Genomic DNA, 24,059 nt, shown 5'->3' on the forward strand with positions numbered 1-24,059 from the left:
GAAAAGATTGTTTTATTCCATGAAAATATTCTCAACAGAGAACACTATCTTAAACAAAGCATTTACCATTAAGAAATCAACATGTGCACAAAAAGAGTAAAAATTACTGAAAAATTAAAGATTTCTTTTGGACAATTCACATGTTCAAAATTTAAGAATGATTTAAGAATGATTTAAACTGTGCAAGTACAAATGTCTGTCCTATTGTAATAACCCACGTACAGGTTGCACTATGCCACGTGAAGGACCTTGCCTCCTACGGAAGCAAATCCTGCTTTGAGAAAAACAAACAGTAGCCTGAAAAGAACAGTTAGTCCTTACAAGAAAGCCTTAAACTTTGCCCTCTGTGGCCGTCAGCCAAAAAAACACAAGCACTTCAGGCTTTGTACAGAGGACAAACACAGCCAGATCACATTTCCTCCTCATTGCTAACCTTTAAAATAAAAATAGCACTAGATTTTAAAACTACTTTATGTAGTCTGTCAGTATTGAATAATGTCACATTATATAAATAACCCTGTAAAGAGATTCAAAATCTAAACTTCATAGTTTACTAGCCTCAAAGGTAATACGCTATATGTCAGCTGTGTAACAGGGGTGCACTTGATCTTATGAAGGCATTAACTTTCACACAATTGTCATTCAGCTTTAGTATAACTGCTAGTAGGATTCAAATAACACTGGGAAAGAATTATTAAAGCAGTCACACAGCTTCTAAAATATTGCTTAAAATCCAATAATACACAGACCCATTTCACGTTCTTTCTTCCCTCAAAACAGTAAAGAACAAAATTAATGAAGCTTCTGTGGTACAAATATCCCCCCACCCATGCCCATCTCCCTATTAAACACTACTAAGAAATTAGTTAAGATACAAGTCATTAACAGAATCACAAATGCGAGGCAGGACAACATGAGCAATAGGCGCACTAACAACAATTATATTTACAAGTATAAACAAACAGGAATTTCCATTGTACAAGTAAAAGTGCACATAGATCATTACAAAGTTTCACTAAATTTTATCTGGTTGAAACAAAAGCATCACTTGGAAACAGACTACCATTTTAATAAGAACATGGTCACCCCAAATTAAAACACAACGGGGAGGCGGGGGGGGGGGGGGAGTCCATAAAACTTCTCCTAAAAACACTGAGTAAAGTAAAATGGACTTGGACATGTCTTTAGTCTGATGCATAAATTTGAAGATGCACCATCACACATGGTAGAGCTCTAAAAGCCACCTACCAAGGCTACATCGGCACCCGCGGCAGCGCTGCCGAGTTAAAGGAGGTCGCACCGAGCTGACACATAAAGCCCTTTGTGGGATACTGTAGTGGTAGTGTTGGCAATCGACAGGTTTAGGCACTCTAGTTTAAGGCAGCATTTGAATGGAAGCAGCTGACTTCTGACAACAGTCCTGTGTCTTGAGGTGGTGAGGATCTTGTGTGTTTATTATGCCAGGATTTCAGTGCTGACTATAGATTCTTCCCAGACTGAGGTGAAGATGGATCACGTTTCAGAGTTCTTTCAACCGGGCTGTAGGCTAGAGCAGAGATGTTTTCTTTTTCTTATCACAGACACTTCAGGTCCACAAACTACTTCTTCATCATGCCCAAACTGGAATGTTTGTAGTGGGGAAGTTATAGCAGCGTACACGAATACTAGGATGGAAACATTAGTGCTGGAGATGTCTGACAAAGTGACTTGCACTACAAATGTAAAACAAAACAAAGGCTTTGACGAGAACAAGGGATTATAAAGACATGCCTGAAAAATCTAGCCCAATCACTCTAGACATGCAACAGGATGTTAAGCAAGCACAGAGGTGGCGCAGGCAGACACTGACAAATGGCGAGGGTTCTAACAGACGACGGGTCTAAAAGCCAATTAGAACAGAGCTGGGATAGACAGTCCTGTTGGGACAGCCAAAGAGAAGACAAATTTAATGAGAGCTCTGCATTCTTTCTGATTTAGACATCAGTAAAAGAAATGGAAAAAAAGGTTAGCCATTTTCGGCTTGTTCCCTTTATGTGAATAATTGTGAATGACCAATTTAAGGATTGGTATTACAGTGATTTTTTAAAACAATGTATGGAAATGATAATGAAGTTAGTTTAAAAAAAAACAAAACAAAAAACGTCTGCATGCACTCATGCAACTTGCTTCTCTCACTCTCTGTTTGAGCCTGACAACTCTAATACCCTCCCCCTAAAAGCAGCTGCATGTAACCTCCTTCAACATCTTGCCCATTTCCTCAGAAACCCTCTTCAGGAACCTGTAGTCCAGGAGGAAAAAGAAAAGAACAATTACTGAAGACCTTTGGTAAGACCAAAAGGGGTGTTCAGTTTAAAGTGTCTGTCCCCAAAGTGTCTGTCCTAAAATTATTTTACAGTCAGCTATGTGAGAACACCAGAAAAATCTGGGACATGAGCAAAATTAAAGGACCAGTCTCTTAAGTGCTTCCTCACTTTACTTCCCCACATGACCAGCACTGCACAATCCTTTACAGTACAGTATTTCCAACAAATGCTTGTTGAAATTAATGGGAAAAAATAATCTTGAATTGATGATTTAGCCAAAATGAGGAAATGCCCTAAATGGTGATAAAGGTATAGTCATTCAACCCAGTCAGTCAAAAGTTTTCAAAGTAAAATTTGCCAGGACTTGCCTTCCAGTCAAGATTTCCTCTCAGTGTACTTAGAATCTATTTTCCTATGAATAACTGCTAAATGCTAAACAATCACCAAAACGGTATTTCCCCAAAGACATATTCAAGATGAAAAATACAAGCATTAATTTGGAAGGAAGCTTATACATTATTAAAAATTTGTAGTATACTAGATGAAAATATTTTCAGGTCTCAAAAGAAAACCATTTTATTCACTCAAGAGCTGGACCAGGTGGGCTTATTTTGCAGGTCTCTTGATTAGCCTACTACTGAAATAGATTTACGTTTGAGGTGCTTGTTTTCTTCCTTTAGGAAACCATAGCAAAGAATAGGGAGGAAAATGAAAATGACTGTATTTCTTATTCTTTCAATAAGCCAACTATGACTTTTCTTCCTAAAAACTGTAGCTACAAAAACTCAAACTCCTATGCTAAACCACTCTTTTGGGAGCCAGCTTTCTATAGCATTTCAGAGCAGTTTTACTTATTTAAATTCACTACAGTCACTGTGTTTTCAGAAGCAAAGTGTGTGTTGGGTGAAGGGGGCTTTCTATCTATGGATTCCTGCCCAAAGATCAAATTCTATAACTTATAAGGCAGAAAAGCACAATCTTTCACAGAGACTTAAGCAGGACATAAAGCAAAAGGCATCAATTAAGCTTCACACCAATGTCACTCAAATGGTAAAACATCATGAGAACGGTTTCTTGTGGTACTATTCACATCTTTAAGATAGAGCCTACACTCAGCTCACATAGTGAACAATGTATCTTGGATGCTCTTTAAGTTTTCTTATGTTTTCCCACCCATTGAATGTGTTTCCATTTTCCATTATTGTTCCTATGTCATACACGTCACAAAGCTGCCTGGTTAGTTTAGATGTAAGTTACTGCACCTTTACTGTTTTTCTCTAGAGTTACATCTATGTATGATGTGGGAACGTAGCCTTCTTCACCGTTCTGTCTCCGAGCTCTTGTCCAGCCATCACCTTTGTCTTCCTCAATGATGTATAGAACTTCACCTTCTTTCATTGCCAGGGTACCTTCATTATGTCCTAAATGAGAATTTTCACAGCACAAGTGTAATTAAAGTAATAATTTCAAGTAAAAGTTACAAACACAACACAAAACAACATGAAACTCTACTAGATTTCAACATACCTAGAACCAAGAGCCCAGTGACAAGATATTATTAGCAAAAGCTCTATGATGCTTTTGTAGTTTATCCAACACTTTCATATATAACATTATCTCACTGGAACTGGACAGTGGCCCTGAGAAACTGGCATTATTAATATCACCCCCATATAACAGATGAAGTATCTGAGCTCAATGACATTATATGATTTGACAGGATATTCTAACTCCTATTTCACTTCTCCAACTCTTTTCCCAAATTTGAGTGGCATTGCTGTCGAGAAAATTCATGACGTGTAAATCAGGAAAATATTAAGACTGTGAGAGGGCGGGAAGAAAGAAGAATATAGTTTTGAAAGAGAGCAGACAAAAACACAGGTTCACCTCTGGTGATGGTGAAAGCAGAACAGTCACAGCCACAAAGCACAAACTTCCTTCAAAACCTCATGAACCTCAGGGCTCTCTCTCTTCCCCATTGCCAACCACTCCCAACCCGCTTAGCAGTAACAGTTTTCACAAATCAGTCTTCATTTAACATGTTAAATTCTCCAGGTTACATTATAGCAAGCCCTTATTCAGTATTATTTTCTCAGAATAAGGAGTAATTAAAAACTTTACTCAACTTTAAAATTAATACAACGGATGGGTGGGGAAGGACCTTAAGTCATACGCCATTTTATAACAATTTATTTGTGAAAGTGTTACTCTGCTCCTCAGAACTGAGGAAAAGGATTTTTCACAGTCCACAAGCAGAAAAATCTGCAAGAGAGAACCACAATGTCTTCCTTCCCTCACAGGGATTGCTCCCCACCTCTCACAGGGGAAGGATGGCATAGTCAGAAGCTACTACATTCTCTCCTTTTCTCACTGGAAAATATGACCTACAGAGTCAAGCTATCATAAGGACATTTAGCTATGCCATTTGCCTTGTACCTGTCTCTCAATGTTAGCAAGTTACAAGGAAGAGCTTATAGTGGCATCCACTAGACTTCCACTTCCTAGGTTCTGAGCCACCTGCTCAAGCTGCTTCAACTTTAGTGATTACATGTAGCATTAGTAAGATCTCTGGGGGAAATTAAATTCTGTATCAACCAAAGTTGACAGTCAAATAAAAATCTGTACTGGGATGCTGATAACACCGGTAATTTTCTTTCAGTGTCATGTATAAAAGAAAAACCTCTATTTGTAATACAGTTAAACAAAAATATTCATACTAATGAGCTGGAATTATAATTTTCTGACAATGTATTATTTAGCTAAGGACACCTAAGTACATGTTTCAGTGTATGCAGACTTTAAGGAACCAATGTTATCAAATACAAAAGAAAATCATACCATCAAAAGGGTAGATAGCTTTGCAGTGTCCAATAGCAGGCAAGGGATCGTCATCTTCAAATTCATCATCGAACTCATTGTGATGACCATGTTGTTGGGGTGGCCCTCGGACTTCTTGGTTTGCATCATCAGTGTAACTTCCCTCAGGACTATAAAACATAGAAGTTTATCTCATCAAGTATCACAAAGATGGAAACTTTTTACGCTATCTGAAGGTTGATCTCAGCATCAATTCACAGAACTAAATATCAATGACACAGTTCCAAATTAAGCCTTCACTGTCTTAAATGTTGATGATATATATAAATTGCCTGCAATACAAAATGCTTCTTTGTTGAAGTTCCTGAAACTAAAAAATTAGTGTTCTAGGCATATGGCATGCATTCAACAAATAGGTCTATCACTGGGTCCAGGATAAAATGGAGAAATGTAGGGAATACTTGCCTTTCATCATCCCGGATTTATCACCTCCTCTTTTGGCAAAAGAACCCTAAAATTCCACAGGAGACCCACCCAGACCTATGGTCAGTTCACAGACTTCCTGGGGAGTTCTGTCCTGGCTCCAGAGGGCCCGTCTCAGCACAGCACTTGTGTGGTCAGAGTGAATAGTTAACGAGTAGGCTTATAACCTGGTCAGATAGAAAAGACCCACAGAGACTTTTCCTTAGGACTGAAGAGAAGCTCCCTCCCTTCCTTTTCCACTGGACTTGGACCTGGAGAAATATGAGCCCAGTGCTTTGGAAGATCACCATATGAAGCCTTCAAATGAAGCCAAAATAGTGGAAGGTAGAACTGTGAGGTGGAGAGAAACAGTCCTGCGGATATCATCTGAGCTCTTAGATCAAGCTCTCCCTAAAGCAAGCCAATAAAATCCCTTTGCATATTTATTGTCACTGAAAGCAAAAAGACTCCTAATAAAGTTAACTTCCAATTAATCATGCTAACAGGGAGGTTAGTAAAACTCAGAAAATCCAAAAGAACAGGTAAACCCATAGGCATCTTTTTCCTTAAAATATTTTTAAGTCAAAGAGAGAAAAAACGTTAATTTTGCTAAAGAATCAAATGACTGAACAAGATAATGGAAAATCTGTATGATCAGAAATTAAAAGCACTTTTAGTATGCCTAAAAGCCACGTTCTTAAATAACACAAACAAGAGAGATTAGATTACTTTAATCTAGGTTTTAACTAGTAAGAAAACCAGTATATTTGTGGGTTTCTCTTGATATACAGGTACTCTTTCAAAAAGTGATAAGAGTTTGAGAAGGAAGAACTAACATTTCTCAAGCACATACTGTTCCAAGGTATTTTATTATGAGGTGCTCTATGTACATTACTTCATTTATTACTAATAACGCTATATGGTAGGTATTTTATTTTTCTATTTCAAGTTTATGCATTTTTGAGATAGAGAATGGGAAGGGGAGAGTGGAGGAGAGAATCCCAAGCATGCTCTGTGCTGTCAGGGCAGAGCCCGATGCAAGGCTGATCTCACAAAAGGGGAGTTCATGACCTGAGCTAAAATCAAGAGTCAGACGACGCTTAACCAACTGAGCCATCCAGGCACCCCTGTATGATAGAGATTTTAACCTCTGTATTTTAGGAAACTGGGACTCAGAGATCATTAAAAATGACTTGCTCAAATTACACTGTAAGTAGTAACCAAGATTTGATACTAGATCTCTCAAATTTTCTCTAAGAAGAATTCTAATTTGTTGGCTCTTAGTGGGGGCAGAGTGGGGAGAGACATATACACAGAGGGGGAAATTGTCACAAATGGTATGAAAGCATGGAAACTTAGCAAAATGCCTTTTGGAAGCTCTGACTCAAACTAACAATATTGTTTTTTCCTTCACAAAACTTTAAGCAATTTAACAGTTAAGTTTTTCTTCGGCATAAGCCATCCAACTCCATCTAAACTTTAAGGGAATCTTCCCAGGTCTGAGGAGCCTATGCCTTCAGACAGTAGCTCCACAAATTTTCTATGTTCATACCTTTGTTTTTGGATGCATGACAAACTAGAACAAACCAGCAATGGGAAATTTCATATTTTATGTGTAACTACTGTAAAGAAACAGAAAATCATTTAGGTTCATAAGACTAATGCTATTAAAAGCCAAACCCATTACATCAAGGAAGAAGAAAAAGAACTGTATGAAATTTAGAATGAATTTTAGAACAAAATTTAGAACGAAATTTAGAAAAAAGTGAAAAAAGTTTGAGGGAAAAAAATACAAATAAAATGCAAAAAGTGACCTTTCTCGTCCCTGTGTTACAAGATGATTTATGTCACTGCTATGTCTTCTGTCTCCTCTCCCACCTGTTTTGCCTTCAACTTCAGAGAGCCAAGCCTTAGGAAAAAAATAAACAAAAATGGGCTTAGTAAGTATTCTTAAAAGCTCAAAAGATAGTCTACAATTAAAATGTGCTTTGAGTTTTTATAATTATGTAATTCTTAGAGAATGGAAACCTTTATTCCAGTTTGACCAACGATCAACTTCATAGCTGATAAGCATAAATGTTTAGTTTTACATAAAAGTTTTAATTAAAAAGAAAAACTTGAATGAGGGACTAATTCTAAAGATTATAGACCATAATGATTCCTTTCTTTTAGATAGTAACCCTAAAATTAAATATTTGAAGATAAAATTGTAGCAAAAATCAATCTATCATAATGAAGTTTATACAAATGAATTTGTCTTAGACAACTGCAAAGTAACAAACCTACCTCATTCTTGTGGATTTCCATTCGTAGGCGGTCAATGTTATTCATGGTCTCTGCTAATTTAGGCTGCAAACTCCCTGGATCCCCCATTTGTGGATTTTTCTCATACACATCTTTCATTTTGTTGAGTGCTTCTCTGAAAATGAGAAGGAAGTCACAGAATTAAATATTCACTTCATATGTTCCCAGATAAAAGAGTTTCATTTGATTTGGGGGGGCTCTCATGTAGCCTATCTTAAGAGAGTAATAACATCTCTTTAAATATAGTCAAACATTACCTGTTTACAGATAATGTGCATAAAGATGATTGTATAGAGTGGGCAATTTATGAAGACCGTCTTAAAACATTTGGAATAAAAAAAGAGATTTTTCATTTCTTGCTTCTCATTTATGAGATTTTATATATGTAATATATGTAAGTATATATTACATATATGTATATTGTGTGTGTATACACACACACATATGTGTCTTTGTATTTATATAGGTTTAATCAAGGACTGGAAGAATATTCCTCAATATTCTTAAACTCATCATGTCCCAAATCAAATTCATTATATTCCTCCATAGACATATATTCCTCCTTAGTTCACAGCATCTTTGGCCTCCCACTCATCCATGCTAGAAATAGGAATACATCTTTAACTTGACCCTCTCCCAGCTCATTCATCTCCTCCTCATTTCTCTAATCACACCACTGTAGGTTATGTATGCCTCAATCAGCACTCTGACTTCCTCTAATATCTGACATTACTGGCTAACAACTCTTTTCCTTCTTAATTTCCTAGAAGTTACATTTTCTTTTCCTTTCTTCTCACCTCTACTGTCTCATAATGTCCTTCAGTGGCTCTTTCTCAACTTCTGCTCATCCTTTAAATGTGTTACATAAAACGACAGAGGTTTCTTCTCATCTCATCTTATACGTCTTTTTGAAAACGATCCCTTCTACTTTCTAGTTTTGCTGAAATATAATTGACTCTACTATTTTAATATCACCTATCTTTAGAAGATTTGAGTAATTTCAGCCTTCTTTCTTTCCTAAGTTTTAGACACTCTGAACAAGTATCCTTTTCGGGGTCCATCTAGTGCCTTTTTTTTTTTTTTTTAATTCTGTGCTCTTCATTGCTTTTTCTTTTTAAAATAAGCCCTTAAGTGTAGTGCTGAAGTACTGTCTAGTGTTTCTAAGTGCAAGAAGGCTGTGAGATGCCTTATGGAAAAAATGTCATGTGGTTAGATAGACTTTGTTCAGGCATGAGTTACAGTGCTATCAGCCCTGAGTTCAAAGTTAATAAACCAACAGTATATATTATAATGAGTCTTCAAATAGAAACACACATAAAACAAGGTTATAACTGACCAGGTGATGAAAATGTTGTGGCCAGAGGCTAAATGGAGCCTTAAACCTGTATTTTCCATTTCAGTCTTCACGAATTCAGTGCTCACAATAACTTTATAGTACATAACTATCACATGCTGGAAAAACTGGACAGCAACATGCAGCAAAATGAACCTCGACCACTTTGTTACACCATACACAAAAAGAAACTCAAAATGGATGAAAGACCTAAATGTAAGACAGGAAGCCATCAAAATCCTTGAGGAGAAAGCAGACAAAAACCTCTTTGACCTCAGCTGCAGCAACTTCTTACCCTACACATCTCCAGAGGCAAGGGAAACAAAAGCAAAAATGAACTATTGTGACCTCATCAAAATAAAAAGCTTCTGCACAGCAAAGGAAACAATCAGCAAAACTAAAAGGCAACCGACAGAGTGGGAGAAGATATTTGCAAACGACATATCAGATAAAGGGTTAGTATCCAAAATCTATAAAGAACTTATCAAACTCAACACCCAAAAAACAAACAATCCAATGAAGAAATGGGCAAAAGATATGAATAGATGCTTCTTCAAAGAAGACACTCTGATGGCCAACATATAAAAAAGACTCAACATCACTCATCATCAGGGAAATACAAAGCAAAACCACAATGAGATACCACCTCACACCTGCCAGAATGGCTAACATGAACAATTCAGGCAACAACAGATGTTGGCGAGGATGCAAAAACAGAGGATCTCTTTTGCATTGTTGGTGGGAATGCAAGCTGGTGCAGCCACTGTGGAAACAGTAAAAACAGAACTGCCGTACGACCCAGCAATTGCACTACTAGGCATTTATCCATGGGATACAGGTGTGCTGTCTCAAAGGGACACATGCACCCCAATGTTTATAGTAGCACTATCAACAATAGCCAAAGTATGGAAAGAGCCCAAATGTCCATTGATGGATGAATGGATAAAGATGTGTGTGTGTACACACAATGGAGTATTACTCAGCAATCAAAAAGAATGAAATCTTGCCATTTTCAACCACATGGATGGAACTAGAGGGTGTTATGCTAAGCAAAATTAGAGAAAGACAAATATCATATGACTTCACTCGTATGACTTTAAGATACAAAACAGATGAACATAAGGGAAGGGAAGCAAAAATAATACAAAAACAGGGAGGGGGACAAAACGTAAGAGACTCTTAAATATGGAGAACAAACAGATGGTTACTGGAGGGGTTGTGAGAGGGAGGATGGGGTAAGTGGGTAAGGGGCATTAAGGAATCTCTTTCTGAAATCACTGTTGCACTATATGCTAACTTGGATGTAAATTAAAAAAATAAATAAAAATTAAAAAAACATAACTATCACAAATAATGAGAATTAACTATATTACAGTGTTTCATTTATGATTAAGCATCCCATTATACCTGATGTACAATTCTTAACATCCAAATTTCAATCATTTCTACACCTGAAACTAATGTGATGCGCGTCAACTATACTTCAATTAAAAAAAAAAAAAATCTGGAACGAAACTGCCTGAGCTACAAAAAAAAAAACAAAAACAAAACCCTCCAAAAACTTTCAATCACTCATGCTATGGTTTAAGCTCCAATTTTATCTTTACTATGAAAGCAGACAGTAAGGCACCAATTCACTGTAATTACCCTTTATTCATCATAAATATCTGTTCATTAAAACAAAACTGAACCAAAGGAAACTTTTTATAAAATTGAAAAAAAATTACAGCAATGAGTCAATGAATCTGAAGCTATAAGTAATCAAGTACTGTATGCTAACTTGCTGCAAACAAAATAATTATAGCCTTAGGTTTCTACTGAGCTCAATTTATGTATCAAAGCAAAATGAAATGTATCAAGGTGTAAGAGGCGGTTAATGTTGGTGAAAACTACTGTTGATAATGAACCATTAAACTGTTTTGCAATATTATTGAGGACATGGACTATTATCATCCAATAAGTAAACTGCAACCTAAGAAACTAACATTTCATTTTTATTTATCACACAGCAACCATAAAATTTTGCAAAGTTTAGGAGTGTATTTTTCCCTCAAAAGATATTTTAATTAGGATATATGATTTTTATATCTTCGATACATCACATTTAAACATATCATTCAAAATATACCCAGAAAGGAATAATAATGGTAAAAAAGACTTAATAGAAGAATACTTTTGGTCTGATTCTTTTTGTAGTTCTCTGTTAAGTTCATCAATACGTTGCTGTAGTTTTTTACGTCTCTGTTCTGGTGGCAGATGACTGAAATCTTCCAGTGCTGGGCCCTGAAAAGAGAATCTAAATTATAAAAGACATCTTGAGGAAATTTTCTTTTTTAAATATACCCGCTATAAAATAAAAATACACATCAGTTTTAAGTTTAATTTAAAATTAGCCCCAAACTTTTAAGAAGAAATCTACACAGATATGTGTATGTAAATTAAAACTATATTGAACAAAGCTTGAATTCCAGTTTATGAAATCATGAAATAGAACAGGTAAAAATATAACCAGATAAAGAAAATTGGTAATGACCACTATCACATCATTTTCAGGTCTTGGCAGTTAAAATAAATACATATGAACCTTCTTACAGCAACAACAACAAAATGGAAACACATAACATTTCTCACCTATACAAATTATTGTTCTTTCTATAACATCACCACATTCCCAAATCAAATACTGTGAATGTTCAGACTGCAAATATGAAAAGCTTATACAAATAAGTAGGCAACTTACCTCACAGAGATAATCTAACTGGTGAAATATATTTTAATATTGCATAGTCTCTGAATGATTACACTTATTAAACCACTCTTTAGAACCAAAACATACAAAAGGTAAAACTATCCATTGTGTGAACTGAAAGTAGAAATTATTCTAATAAGGAGTTTATTTTCAATTATCCTTTTGTACAACCAATAACATACCTCAGTTTTTCCCAAAAGAAAGATAAAATCCAAAGATTAAAGATGTGATCCTTCTTTAGGAAAGATGCTTGATGTTTGAAAAAATTTTAATGTTTTAATATGCAAGAAACTATCATTTAGGAAAAAGTACTAGTATTTAGTTGTAAACTTCTGATTCAAATTATGTCTTTCCCATCTTAAATGTTAATCATGTCACTCATATTAGAGGTTCCACAACAGAGCCAATATTAGCAACTATTGATTCTATTTACCATAAACCCATATTTACATAAGTTTTGATACACTCCAAAAATTGATGATACCTATCACTCTTCATTTTTCTTTTTAAAATGGCGATATGAGGGGTGCCTGAATGGCTCAGTCGGTTAAGCATCCGACTTCGGCTCAGGTCATGATCTCACGGTTTGTGACTTTGAGCCCCGCGTCGGGCTCTGTGCTGACAGCTCAGAGCCTGGAGCCTGCTTCAGATTCTGTGTCTCCCTCTCCCTCTGCCCCTCCCCTGCTCACGCTCTCTCTCTTTCAATAATAAACGTTAAAAAAAAAAAAATTAAAAGAAAATTAAATGGTGATTTGAAGAATATGCCAGTTCAATTTTTAAAGTATTGTTGAAATGAAACTCATCCTTGCTCTCTGGGCCATTTATGCCTATAACATACTTAGTAGCTTTATTTCACCATCTATAAGAATGTTTCCCTGACTTTTAAAAAAAGAGAAAACTCACTCTTAGGATGGAACCATGATCAAAGGTTAACATTTCATTAATAACAGAATCTCCAGAATTTTCCCCAAGTGGCCTATACATTATGGATATTCAACAAGCTCACCTTAAAAAATAGGGCATCTTGTCTAAGTGGCTTTGGTTTTTTAATCTACCAAGTAGCAGAAATAATAAAATGTCAATCAACCAAATCTGACCTAAATAAATGAATGGCAGAATTTCCTAAGGTGCCTTTAAATTTAGGGGTCAATTATTAATGTAAGTTGTCGGTTTTAATCTAACTTCAGATGTAGGTTTTGAAAAGTATTATATATGTGCCAAAGATAAAACTTTTAATCTATATATTTTTAAATATTTCTTAAAATTTTGAAAAACTATCTAGTGAAGTAAAGAAATATATTTCAATGTGGGTATTTTTTGGTATTATTACAATAAACTCACAATTACCTGTAAGTAAACCTGCCTGCTTCCCACTTACCCCTAATCAAACCTTGTTCTCAAATTTAGTAACAGTAGGTATGAAAGCATTTCTAATATCCCATTTTGACATAACCTATTCTTTTATAGAATTTGAGAGCTAAACACTCTATTTCCAATGGATATAAAGACCTGTGAGGTATTTATTGACAACTTCTACTACAAGGGAATACGTTTTAAAAAGGCTAAACTGAAAGTCTGAAAGAAACTGGTCTGAAAGAGAGTGGTCTACTTTCTAAAAATAAGAAACTATGCAACCCCCAATGATTTGGGGGTTAGGTCTTCACAATGTAGTTCCATTAATGTGATTGAAATGTATAAAGGACCATCTCACTCACACACACACACACACTCACCCACAACTGCGCAAGCACATACTATATTTAGATTATGTGCACTTTTATTCCCATTCAGTACTACAGAAGAAAGTACTGACTCTCTAATGAAATTAGTAGGAAATTTTCTTTCTTACTATTTTGAAAATCTAATGATTCTTGTGATAAACTACAAATAACATGTATACAATCTTTTTAAAAGACATTAAAAATCATTTTTAATTTTCCTTGTGTAAAAATATGAACTTTTGTTCTACCATGTAACTTAATGATTAACTATAATTTTATGCTCTGTAACATGACAAGGATTCCACTCAGTAACATGTAGGAACTTAATAGGTTGATTAAAGTTAACCATATTATTTTAGAATTTTATGACATCAAGAAATACCGGCATATGTTGGACTATGGATCAAATTATAACAAGAAAAGACACATACAAGGTGAAAATGTAAGGTTGTACCTTACTACTTAGTCTGAATAAAAAAAAAAAAAAAAACAAAAAACAAAAAACACAATGTTTTGAGTGGCACCTGGGTGTGAAGTGTCTGACTCTTGATTTCAGCTCAGGTCATGATCTTGTGGTTTGGGAGTTTGAGCCCCACACAAGGCTCTGTGCTGACAGCATGGAGCCTGCTTGGAATCCTCTGTCTCCCTATCTGCCCCTCCCCAGCTCATGCTCGCTCACTCGCTCGCTCGCTCGCTCTCTCTCTCTCTCTCTCTCTCTCTCGGAATAAACTTAAAAAAAAAAAAAGTTTTGAGATTATTTAATGTTGGCACAGTATATAGATCAGCACATAAGGCTTACCATCTTCACCGACCACTGAATAGTTCAATGGAAAACAGAAAGAAATGGTAAATTATTCACATGAAATCAATACAGAAGATGCAATAAATTATACTTTTTTTTTTACAATATTAAAATAAATCATGAACATTTCACAATCCAAACAATTATGCCAGAAAAACAATTTTAAGCACATTTTGGGGAAAGTAAATTACTTGCAAAAAAAAAAATACACTGATGATAATGGGCAGATATTTTCTAAATGCAACAAAAACTTAAAAGTAAATAGAAATTCTCCGTAAGTGGATTTTACTTATAGTTCTTCATTCTCAAAATACTAATATTTGAAGAGCTAAATATAAAGATCCAATATTAGCCATTTGAAAAACTCTTCTATGACGTATTAAAAAGTGAAAAACTCTTCCCAATGCATTAAACAAACTGGCATCACAGGAACTGCTATAGTTCAAAACACTTTTTTGAATTTAAATATGTCAAGGGTAACATTTCTACCTTAGTTATAAGGTTTTTTAAAAAAATGTACAGACACATTAGAAACACATTATCAAAACAATGAGTCACCCAGATTCAAGTTTCCCATACATATTTCTTAACAGACACAAATACATGCGTTGAATGTTGCTTTGCAAACGGAGTGTCTACTTTTCACTTTTTCTGAAATCCATATGCAACACTAAAAATATAACGTCAATTTTTAGAAAGAAAACTAGATAAAATTTTTCTTTCTGAAAATATAAAAGGATATAGCCAGAGTGCTCTCATACAGTACATATACTACTCGTGTGGTATGTACCACACATATATACACTAATGGTGTGTGTGTGTCTGTGTGTGTCCGTCCCACATGAGGTGGGTTAGCAGGGCTCTGCAACTGGCAATGCATCTACCAAACATACCAAGTAAACACACGTGTGCACACGTGTCCATGCACACACGCACACACACACACACACACACACACACACTCTTTGTGACCCGTAATATGCAATTTGGCTTTACAAAGCTAATCTTCAATTAATCTTCATTCATTCATGGCTTGCAACCTCTAAAATTTTTATTTTTCTTTGTTTTCTAAATCACGATGTTTAAAGAAGGGGGATGTCAGGTAGAAGAATTTCACATAAAAAATATGAACTTTAATAAATAACTGACAAAAATATCTACCCCTTATCTCCAATGAATTGGCTATATATATTAATGGTTATGATGATAAGAAAGATGACATTTGCTATCCATTAGCTTTCCAATTAAGCTTAACATTCTTTAGACTGTCAGTAGTTTCAGGGAACAAAAAGCACAACTTATTTTAGGATCACAAAATTCCTGGTAAAAAGGTTAACAAGTTTAAGTTTAAAAAGATATTCATGGTCTTCTTTAATGTTATTAAGACAAAATTATATAGAGCACAAGAAACAAAATATGTAGAGTATTTGAATTTATCTTTTATAATTTTCCCCAGCTAAATTTCTAAGTGAAATAAAAATTATTTTTCCAGGTTATGTATTAATATGCTTCAGAGAAAACATTAAGATAATTATAACTGAAATATCGAATGGTTCAGGTTTTAGTTAGTCTAGTTTTATATCAATTATAAAATTAATTTATGGTACACTAACCTTAGATTTAAGGATACAAAAAACTCAAGTTCTTTGTAAAATATTAGAAAAATATTCAAGTTTTCTTTTAAGTAAGTCATGTTCAATACATAAATATCTTCCTCTCATATACAATTATCATGTACCTATAACTAGAAAATTTCACATACCCCCATACCTTAATAAATACACAAGGGAACTAAAAAGGAAATTAGGCAATTAAAATGATTAGATTTTAAATATAATATAAATATAAATTATTAAAATTATTAGATTTCTTTTAAAGATAGGAAAATACTGATAACTGTATTCTGAATAAATAAAAAGCTTACAAATATGACTATGAAGTCTTTCAGACCATGAATAATTTAGACAGATAATATGGACTTGTTATTGCTAGATAAATCTACTTCCAAAAAAAAGGATTACCCAACAATCTCAAATGAAACAGTTATATAGTAAAAAATATTTGTTTGTATATTAAATAGTTAAGTTGAGGTGTGCACCAATTATCCATTAATGGTTAGCTCCTGATTTCACATAAGGAAAATTATACACCATCATCCCTCAGAAAAGGTCTAATGGTATCAACCATCAAATTCAAAAACACTGGTCCAATATAACATTTCTCAGATCCTTAAAAACATTAGGAACTTTATATAGAAAAAAAAAATTATAATTTTTTAGAAAGCTAAAAGCAGATATTCAGGAAAAACAATAGGTCGCCTGGGTGGCTCAGTTGGTTAAAGCATCCGACTCTCGATTCCATTTCAGGTTATGATCTCACAGTTCGTGAGTTTGAGCCCCATGTCAGGCTCACCCCGGACAGTGCAGAACCTGCTTGGGATTCTTTCTTTCTCTTTCTCTTTCTCTCTCTCTCTCTCTCTCTCTCTTTCTGCCCTTCCCCCGCTAATGCTCTCTCAAAAATAAATATTTAAAAAATATAATATTAACAAAAAACAACGTAGCAAACATAGTTCAAAACAAGAGTTTCTGATTTGAATGGTACAACTCATCAGCTTTAAAAATCCTTAAGACTTGGGGCACCTGGGTGGCTTAGCTGGTTGAGCGTCTGACCTTGACTTGGGTCATGATCTCATGGTTTATGAGTTCGAGCCCCAAATCAGGCTTGCTGCTGTCAGACTACCAGCGCACAGCCCGCTTCTAATTCTCTTTTCTCCCCTCCCTAACCCTCCCCAACTTGCACCCTCTCAAAAATAAACATTAAAAATAAGAGAATTCTATCTCTCTCAGTTTTGCTTTATTCTACACCAATTTGTATGCACAGGTCCTTTTACAAAAACAAAAAACAAAAAACAAAAATTTCCCCCCAAAATACCTTAAGACTTATTTTGTAAGTGAATGGACTGACATGTAAATCCATGTTTAAAAAAAAAAAAAACAAAAACCTGGCTTCTTAAAGCTTCTCTTCTTTTTTGGGGAGCCTAGGTGGGTCAGTAGGTTAAGCATCTGACTTCTGCTCAGGTCATGATCTCATGGTTCTTGAGTTTGAGCCCCGCATTGGGCTCTCTACTGTCAGTGCAGAGCCTGCCTGGGATTCTCTTTCTACGTCTCTCTGCCCCTCCCCTGCTCACTCTCTGTCTCTCAAAAATAAAAACATTTAGGGGCACCTGGGTGGCTCAGTCGGTTAAGCGTCTGACTTTGGCTCAGGTCATGGTCTCACGGTTTGTTGAGTTCCAGCCCCACGTGAGGCTCTGTACTGACAGCTCAAAGTCTGGAGTCTGCTTCAGATTCTGTCTCCCTCTCTCTCTGCCCCTGTCCCACTCACAGTCTGTCTGTCTCTCTCTTTCTCTCTCTCTCTCAAAAATAAAACAAAAACAGTAAAAAAAAATTTTTTTAATGAAAATAAAAATAAAAAAATAAATTATTTTTTAAGAAGTTCTTCTTTTTGGATTTTCCTATATTGAGAAAATTCTTAACTGGAAGAAAAATATCTCCATAGGTTAATTTTGAAACAGAATCTGATAAACTACTAAATACCAATCAAAATGAAAAATGTCGGGGCCCCTGGATGGCTCAGTCAGTTAAGCGTCCGACTTTGCTCAGGTCATGATCTTGTGGTTCATGAGTTCAAGCCCCATGTCAGGCTCTGTGCTGATAGCTCAGAGCCTGGAGCCTGCTTCAGATTCTGTCTCCCTATCCCTTTGCCCCTCCCCTGCTCATGCTGTCTTTCTCTGTCTCAAAAATAAACACTAAAAAAAAAAAAAAAAAAAAATGTCAATGCCAAGATTGTAATAAACTTTCCTTTCTGCTCTATCCTCCAATATCCTAGTCAATTTGTCATATTTTCTACCTTACATATTGCTTTTTCTCCTTTGGTACGGTAAGTAATAACAAAAGTAGGAGGATTTTGACCTTCTGAAACTGGCTCCCCCAAAACAATGTTCTAATATTTAAAACTAAAGCAGTAAGTGGAAATAAGACAAATAATAACTAAGCAGATACTTTTAAGTTCTACAATTTTATAAAATGTAGATTTTATAATTCCACCTATAACTTATTCAATAAAAATGAAGAGGTCACATATTTAAACTTCTCTCTCCAAGGCTCACAGTTCTAACTGCCTAAATTTCACACAACTATTTGACATCTCTATAACTATACTGTATAGATTACTGTTAACTGGATCTGGTAGGCTCAATGTGTAAGATACAGAAACAATTACAAAAATATAGCTGCTAAACAGTCATTTTTCATAACAGCAGAATATTTAATAAAATCTAAATCATCATAGAGAAGAAAGATGGGAATTCTGCCCTCCTAAGTCAGGCAAAAGAAAATCCCTAATGATTTCTTAAGTGTTTCCAACAAGTGTTAAGGGCTTTTAAAAATGAATACAGGTTACCTGTACTGTATAACACAGACTCATTCCTACTGGCTTTTCAGAATATCATTAATTGCCTATATCATCATTCAACACAGAAGTAAGATAGATGTAAAAATGTTCATGACAGTATAGGAAAAAAGGAAGTCCAAAAAGGGACATCATATACTAGAACATGTCTACTGCATTACTGACATCACTTCAGGTTGTCATAGTGTTTTAATGAAAATGCAAATAATGTCATCTTGCCCTAAATGAATATATCTTGTTCTACATGTGGCCAAAAGAGAAACTCAACTGAAGCAATTTGTAGAAAAGGCTACAGAAGGTAATTAAAACAGACTAGACAGAGAAGAAAAGAATCGAAAAAGAACGCAAGCAGGAAGGCAGAGAGGAAGGGAGGAAGAGGGAAGGTGGGGGAAGAATGGCAAGAACAAGAGTAAGCCCAACTATAGTGTATCACTGTTAATGATTAGATTTTTTAATGGCACTGATAGATTGAGTTCTCATCTGTGGGCTATCACACCTATGTTTTTCATATGTCCAAACAAATGTTCAAATTTCATAAATATATCTAAACTATGAGCTATGAATATTACAAGCACATCCTTAAAATCAAATATAAACAAGAGAAATTAGTTTCACTAACATAATGGAATCACACTACTATTTATCAGTAGTATAATAGGTGTTGCTAAAAAATAGCTTGATATTTGATTTTTACAATTCTAAAATTTTTCATTGACAGAATAACTAGTTTTAAGTAAATACCAAAGACTGGGCAATTAAAAAAAATATTTTGGTAAAAAAATACTTTTTTTTTAAGCTCAAGAACACAAATACCATGTAAACATTACTCAGTAATATCTAGTATTTTATAGGCAAATAATTTACAAAATATCTTCTAATGTATTATCTTAATATGATCTAGAATCTTGATATTTAACATGCCTATCTTTAATTTCTTATTTAACTACTGGAAACTGTGTTTTATACTTCTAAACGTAGGGAAATTAAAAATTGAATTTGATTTTTTTATAGACAACAAAATACTTTATAAATTGGCAGAAGTCATCATTAGTGACAAAGTATTGCATGAGTTAACTGCAGTGACAAATTACTGAAAGTCTTAAAAATGTAAATACATTACAAGACAATGGTGGACATATGATTTCACATAAACAAAAAAATAGCTAATATGATTGTACCCAGCACCCTCTTTATAATACCATTCTTTTATGGTTGCGCATTTCAAATGTTATAAAGAGGAGTTATTTTTAACTTGAGGGCAGCTATACTTAATTCTGTGGTCTTTTTAAACTACATATTTACAGGAGAGAGCCTTATAATGAGGGTGGAGAGTATTAAAAGCCACACTACACACACAATAGGCCATCATGCATTTTAACCCATTATTAAACTTACCCCTCTTTTGAGACTTCTGAAAGAAGGAATTCTGGGCTTCCCTGTTTTTATTTCATTCATACAATAATGCACGGGCTCAATGGAGAATGTGAGAAACTGGGACCCATTAGGAGTACTGGATGTGAATAAACTAGTAGGGGTTAAGGGTGGGGACTGTGGCTAATATGGAAATAAAGAAAGGAATCAATAAGCCAAATGTGCATAGTTTTCTCCTAAATGAAAATTCTATTTTTGGCAACATACTTTTCACAAAATAAATCTCAAAGTTTTCTATAAAAATGTTATAAGAATATTAACATAGTTTTGCCAAAACGGTCATTTTAAGAAGTCAAATTTACTTTAAGAAATGTACCATTTCATTTGATCACTTTTTACAAAATGACATTAAAAATATAGAGTACACAAATTATAATGTCAGAGAAAGCAATATGACCTACATAAAAAAAACTCTCTTCTAATTTCTGGAACATTAGCACTACCTAACTGGTTATACTTAACCTGCACTTGTCAGAGATAAAGGCAACAGCTACAGGTAAAGTTATCTAAATAGATAATATATATTAAAACTGCAACTAATTATTATCACAAATAGGCAAAAAGTTTTCATTACATTTGTGGTTTTTCTCTCAGACTGTTTATTTCATCTTCATTGCACCTCATTTAAAAAAAAAAAAACTTCAGCAGTCCTGGTTTTTCTAAGCTTTCCTGTCTACTCTGATTTGACTTAAAAAAAAAAAGTCTCACCTCTCAACTTCTCACCTGGAAAATATTAAAAGCATGAATAATGCTTGAGTTAATTATAAGTGTACTTCTGAAGAGATTAATAGGTATATTATGAGTTAAATTTATCTGCATTCTTATGTCTAGATCAGAAAAATGAATTAAAGTCACCTATACTTTAATAAATAGAGCATATCAGATTAAAAGTACATATCTATTCCCATACTAGATAGACACTATTATAAGCACTAAATTGGTAGGATTAAGCACTCATCTATTCCATTTACTCATGCTGTTGAACTAGATTTATCTAACATATACAGCACATCAAAAAATGGGTTCCAACAAGAAGTTAAGAGAGATTCTCTTAGTAAACTGGAGATTTTTAAACTTCAAATAACCACAAACATTGGGCCCCTCCCATTAAACATTCACATGGATGATAAAAATAACTTCATTAGTACCATCTATAAGACCTAATGTGACATTTATTATTGCTATAGTCAATCATTCATTCTAATAGAGAACTGCAATTTTGGTGGTCTTATAGTTAGATCACAACGTTTCCTTAGAAATTCTGATTGAAACTGCATACAAGTGAAATTTCAAAAGCATATAATTCAAGAGGTATTAACAACTATTTAACATTTTTACTCATTAAGTGGTGGTCAAATGTTAACTCCAGAAATAATTTTTACTATTAAGATACAAAACTATGTTTCTAATAAGTGAAAAGTTAACTGAATCATTCAGATAAAAATACTTATTCTCTATTAATAGTAAGCCATTATCCACTCAACACCTACATTGATTTAAATGACACACTAAAATAAAACTATTAGCATAGAGGAATTTCATGACTTTTACCTTTGGCTTCTTTCCAAAGAGCCACAACTTGCCCTTGGCCTTTCCTACTGTGGTTTTGGCATCCATCTTCCCACCTTCCTGTTTGGATGCACTGATAGTCCCATCAGAAATGGTTCTATAAATATGTTGACTGTAATCTTCAAATGGAAAATCTCCTGGAGGTTCAAATCCAGACTTAAAGGAGTCCACTACCATTTGAGAGTCCTACACATAAGAAACATGTTTTTAAAATCATTTCATTTATTTTTAATACTGTTAGCTGTTAAAAATTTACTCAAGGAAACAACCAACAAAAATTTAAAGGAAATAATTCTACAGATAATAATTAAACGTTAAAGTGAATAATTTCTTCTGGTGGATTAGTAATAAGCCTTAAATATTTTAATCCCAATAAAATACGAATTTATAATCAAATTAACATTTTATTAGTTTGTAATATTCATGAAGTGTTTTCATTCCACAACTTCAACCCACTGAAATTCATCTGAGGACAAGTTAGTTGATAAGAAAGATCTAACTGACAAAAGGAATATAGGAAGAGGTTAGTCTCAAGTAGAAATTCTAAGAAGTTTCAGAGGAAAAAGTCTTTTTGCTTTATAGGATATCTACAAAAAGTTGATCTTTGAAACAGGGGAAAAGGCATCTATGTAAAAGAGTAAGAGGTAGAAAGGCTTTCATGCATCCAACAGGGGAAAAAATAAAATATACTGAAGACAGTTGGGAATGTTAAGTGAACAATGGAGAAAGATCTGACAAACAATATTAAATACAAAAAGCAACTTTAAAAATATAAAGTTCTATTTCCCCTAAAACTTTAAAACTCACATAACTATACTATATATTGTCTTTGGAAGTACATACCACTATCCAAATGTTCTTCTGACACCTTAAACTCATTATTTTCAAACAGAATACTTTATCTCTTATAAACTCTTCCTGTTTAAAACCCTTCTCTTTTATTCCCTATTTCTGTTCATTGTACATTTTGCCTGTCATTTAGTCAAAAGTTATCTGTTAAGTCACACCTTAGTTTTGTCATTAATGCCACCCTACCAATCACTTGCTAAAGGATGAGAAGAATGAGAGAGAAGGGACCTAACTACATTTGTAACCTTGTAACCAGCCATACTGAAATATAAATGTACTTCTGAATTTCTGATTAAAGAACCCTAAAATCCTTTTATTTTTAAAATTCAAGTCAAAATTCTATTTGTTACAGAAAAAAATCCTCATTAATATAATACCAACTTGCTATGAAGACTAAAATATGTGGTATATATTTAGCACTCCCCCAACACTGGTTCTCTTCTCTTGCTCCTTCTTCATAACATAAATTTCTGCCAACTACCCTTTCTGGTCACTCAATCAACATTTATTGAGAAATGACCAGGTACAAGATTCTTGCCAGACCTTAATTAAGACAGGTTAGTGGATATACTTTCTCAAGGGGAGCAGGGCTATGCTGTTCCTTCTACTGCCCTTTCTTTTTGCCCATTACTCCATACACTACCCACAGTTCAAGTGCCAACTCTTCCATTAAAAAGCAATTCTTATAGTAACTTTATATCCATTTCTTTCTCTAAACTTTCACTAGAATAAGAGTACAACACAGTTTGTAACCTACAGTTCACAGGTTGTGTTATACTCTTGGAGAACTGAAAATTTAGTCAGGGGAAAAGGAAGGATTAAAATTTTCTTTCAAAACAACTAGAATTTTGGTGTTCAGAACAGTCTTAAAAGCCCAAAGGAGTCCACTGAGTGCCTGGGTGGCTCAGTCATTTGGGCATCTGACTTCGGCTCAGGTCATGATCTCTCATTCCATGAGTTTGAGACCCATGTCAGGCTCTGTGCTGACAGCTCAGAGCCGGGGGCCTGTTTCGGATTCTGTGTCTCCCTCTCTCTCTGCCCCTCCCCTGCTCACGCTCTCTTTCATTCTTAAAAATAAACAAACATGGGGGAAAAAAAAAAAAAAGCCCAAAGCAGTCCAATCTATTGCCAGACTTCTACAGAATATAAAGTATAATCAGCTACCCATCAATTACTTCACCCCTTTCCCAATTCATTTCACCAACTGAAACTGCATATGCAAACCAAATACATTTATTCAAATATAATTATA

General features: G+C 34.5%; 1 protein-coding gene across 1 annotated transcript in view; it reads right to left on the minus strand.

Annotated features, from left to right (window-relative positions):
• The window catches only part of FNBP1L (formin binding protein 1 like), a 72,226-nt gene continuing 48,167 nt past the window's right edge, over nucleotides 1–24,059 (minus strand). Inside the window, exons 9-14 of the mRNA XM_047082316.1 lie at nucleotides 21,941–22,144; nucleotides 11,393–11,502; nucleotides 7,869–8,001; nucleotides 7,397–7,491; nucleotides 5,142–5,290; nucleotides 1–3,724 (exon numbers count right to left, since the gene is read on the minus strand). Of these exons, the coding sequence (XP_046938272.1) occupies nucleotides 3,546–3,724; nucleotides 5,142–5,290; nucleotides 7,397–7,491; nucleotides 7,869–8,001; nucleotides 11,393–11,502; nucleotides 21,941–22,144 (870 nt within the window). The 3' untranslated portion in view covers nucleotides 1–3,545. The remainder of the gene's footprint in view (nucleotides 3,725–5,141; nucleotides 5,291–7,396; nucleotides 7,492–7,868; nucleotides 8,002–11,392; nucleotides 11,503–21,940; nucleotides 22,145–24,059) is intronic.

The sequence above is a fragment of the Lynx rufus genome, unplaced genomic scaffold (assembly GCF_022079265.1).
Source record: "Lynx rufus isolate CCGP_SWC_20201006 ecotype Redwood Valley unplaced genomic scaffold, mLynRuf1.p SCAF_2, whole genome shotgun sequence".
Classification (NCBI taxonomy): Eukaryota; Metazoa; Chordata; class Mammalia; order Carnivora; family Felidae; genus Lynx; species Lynx rufus.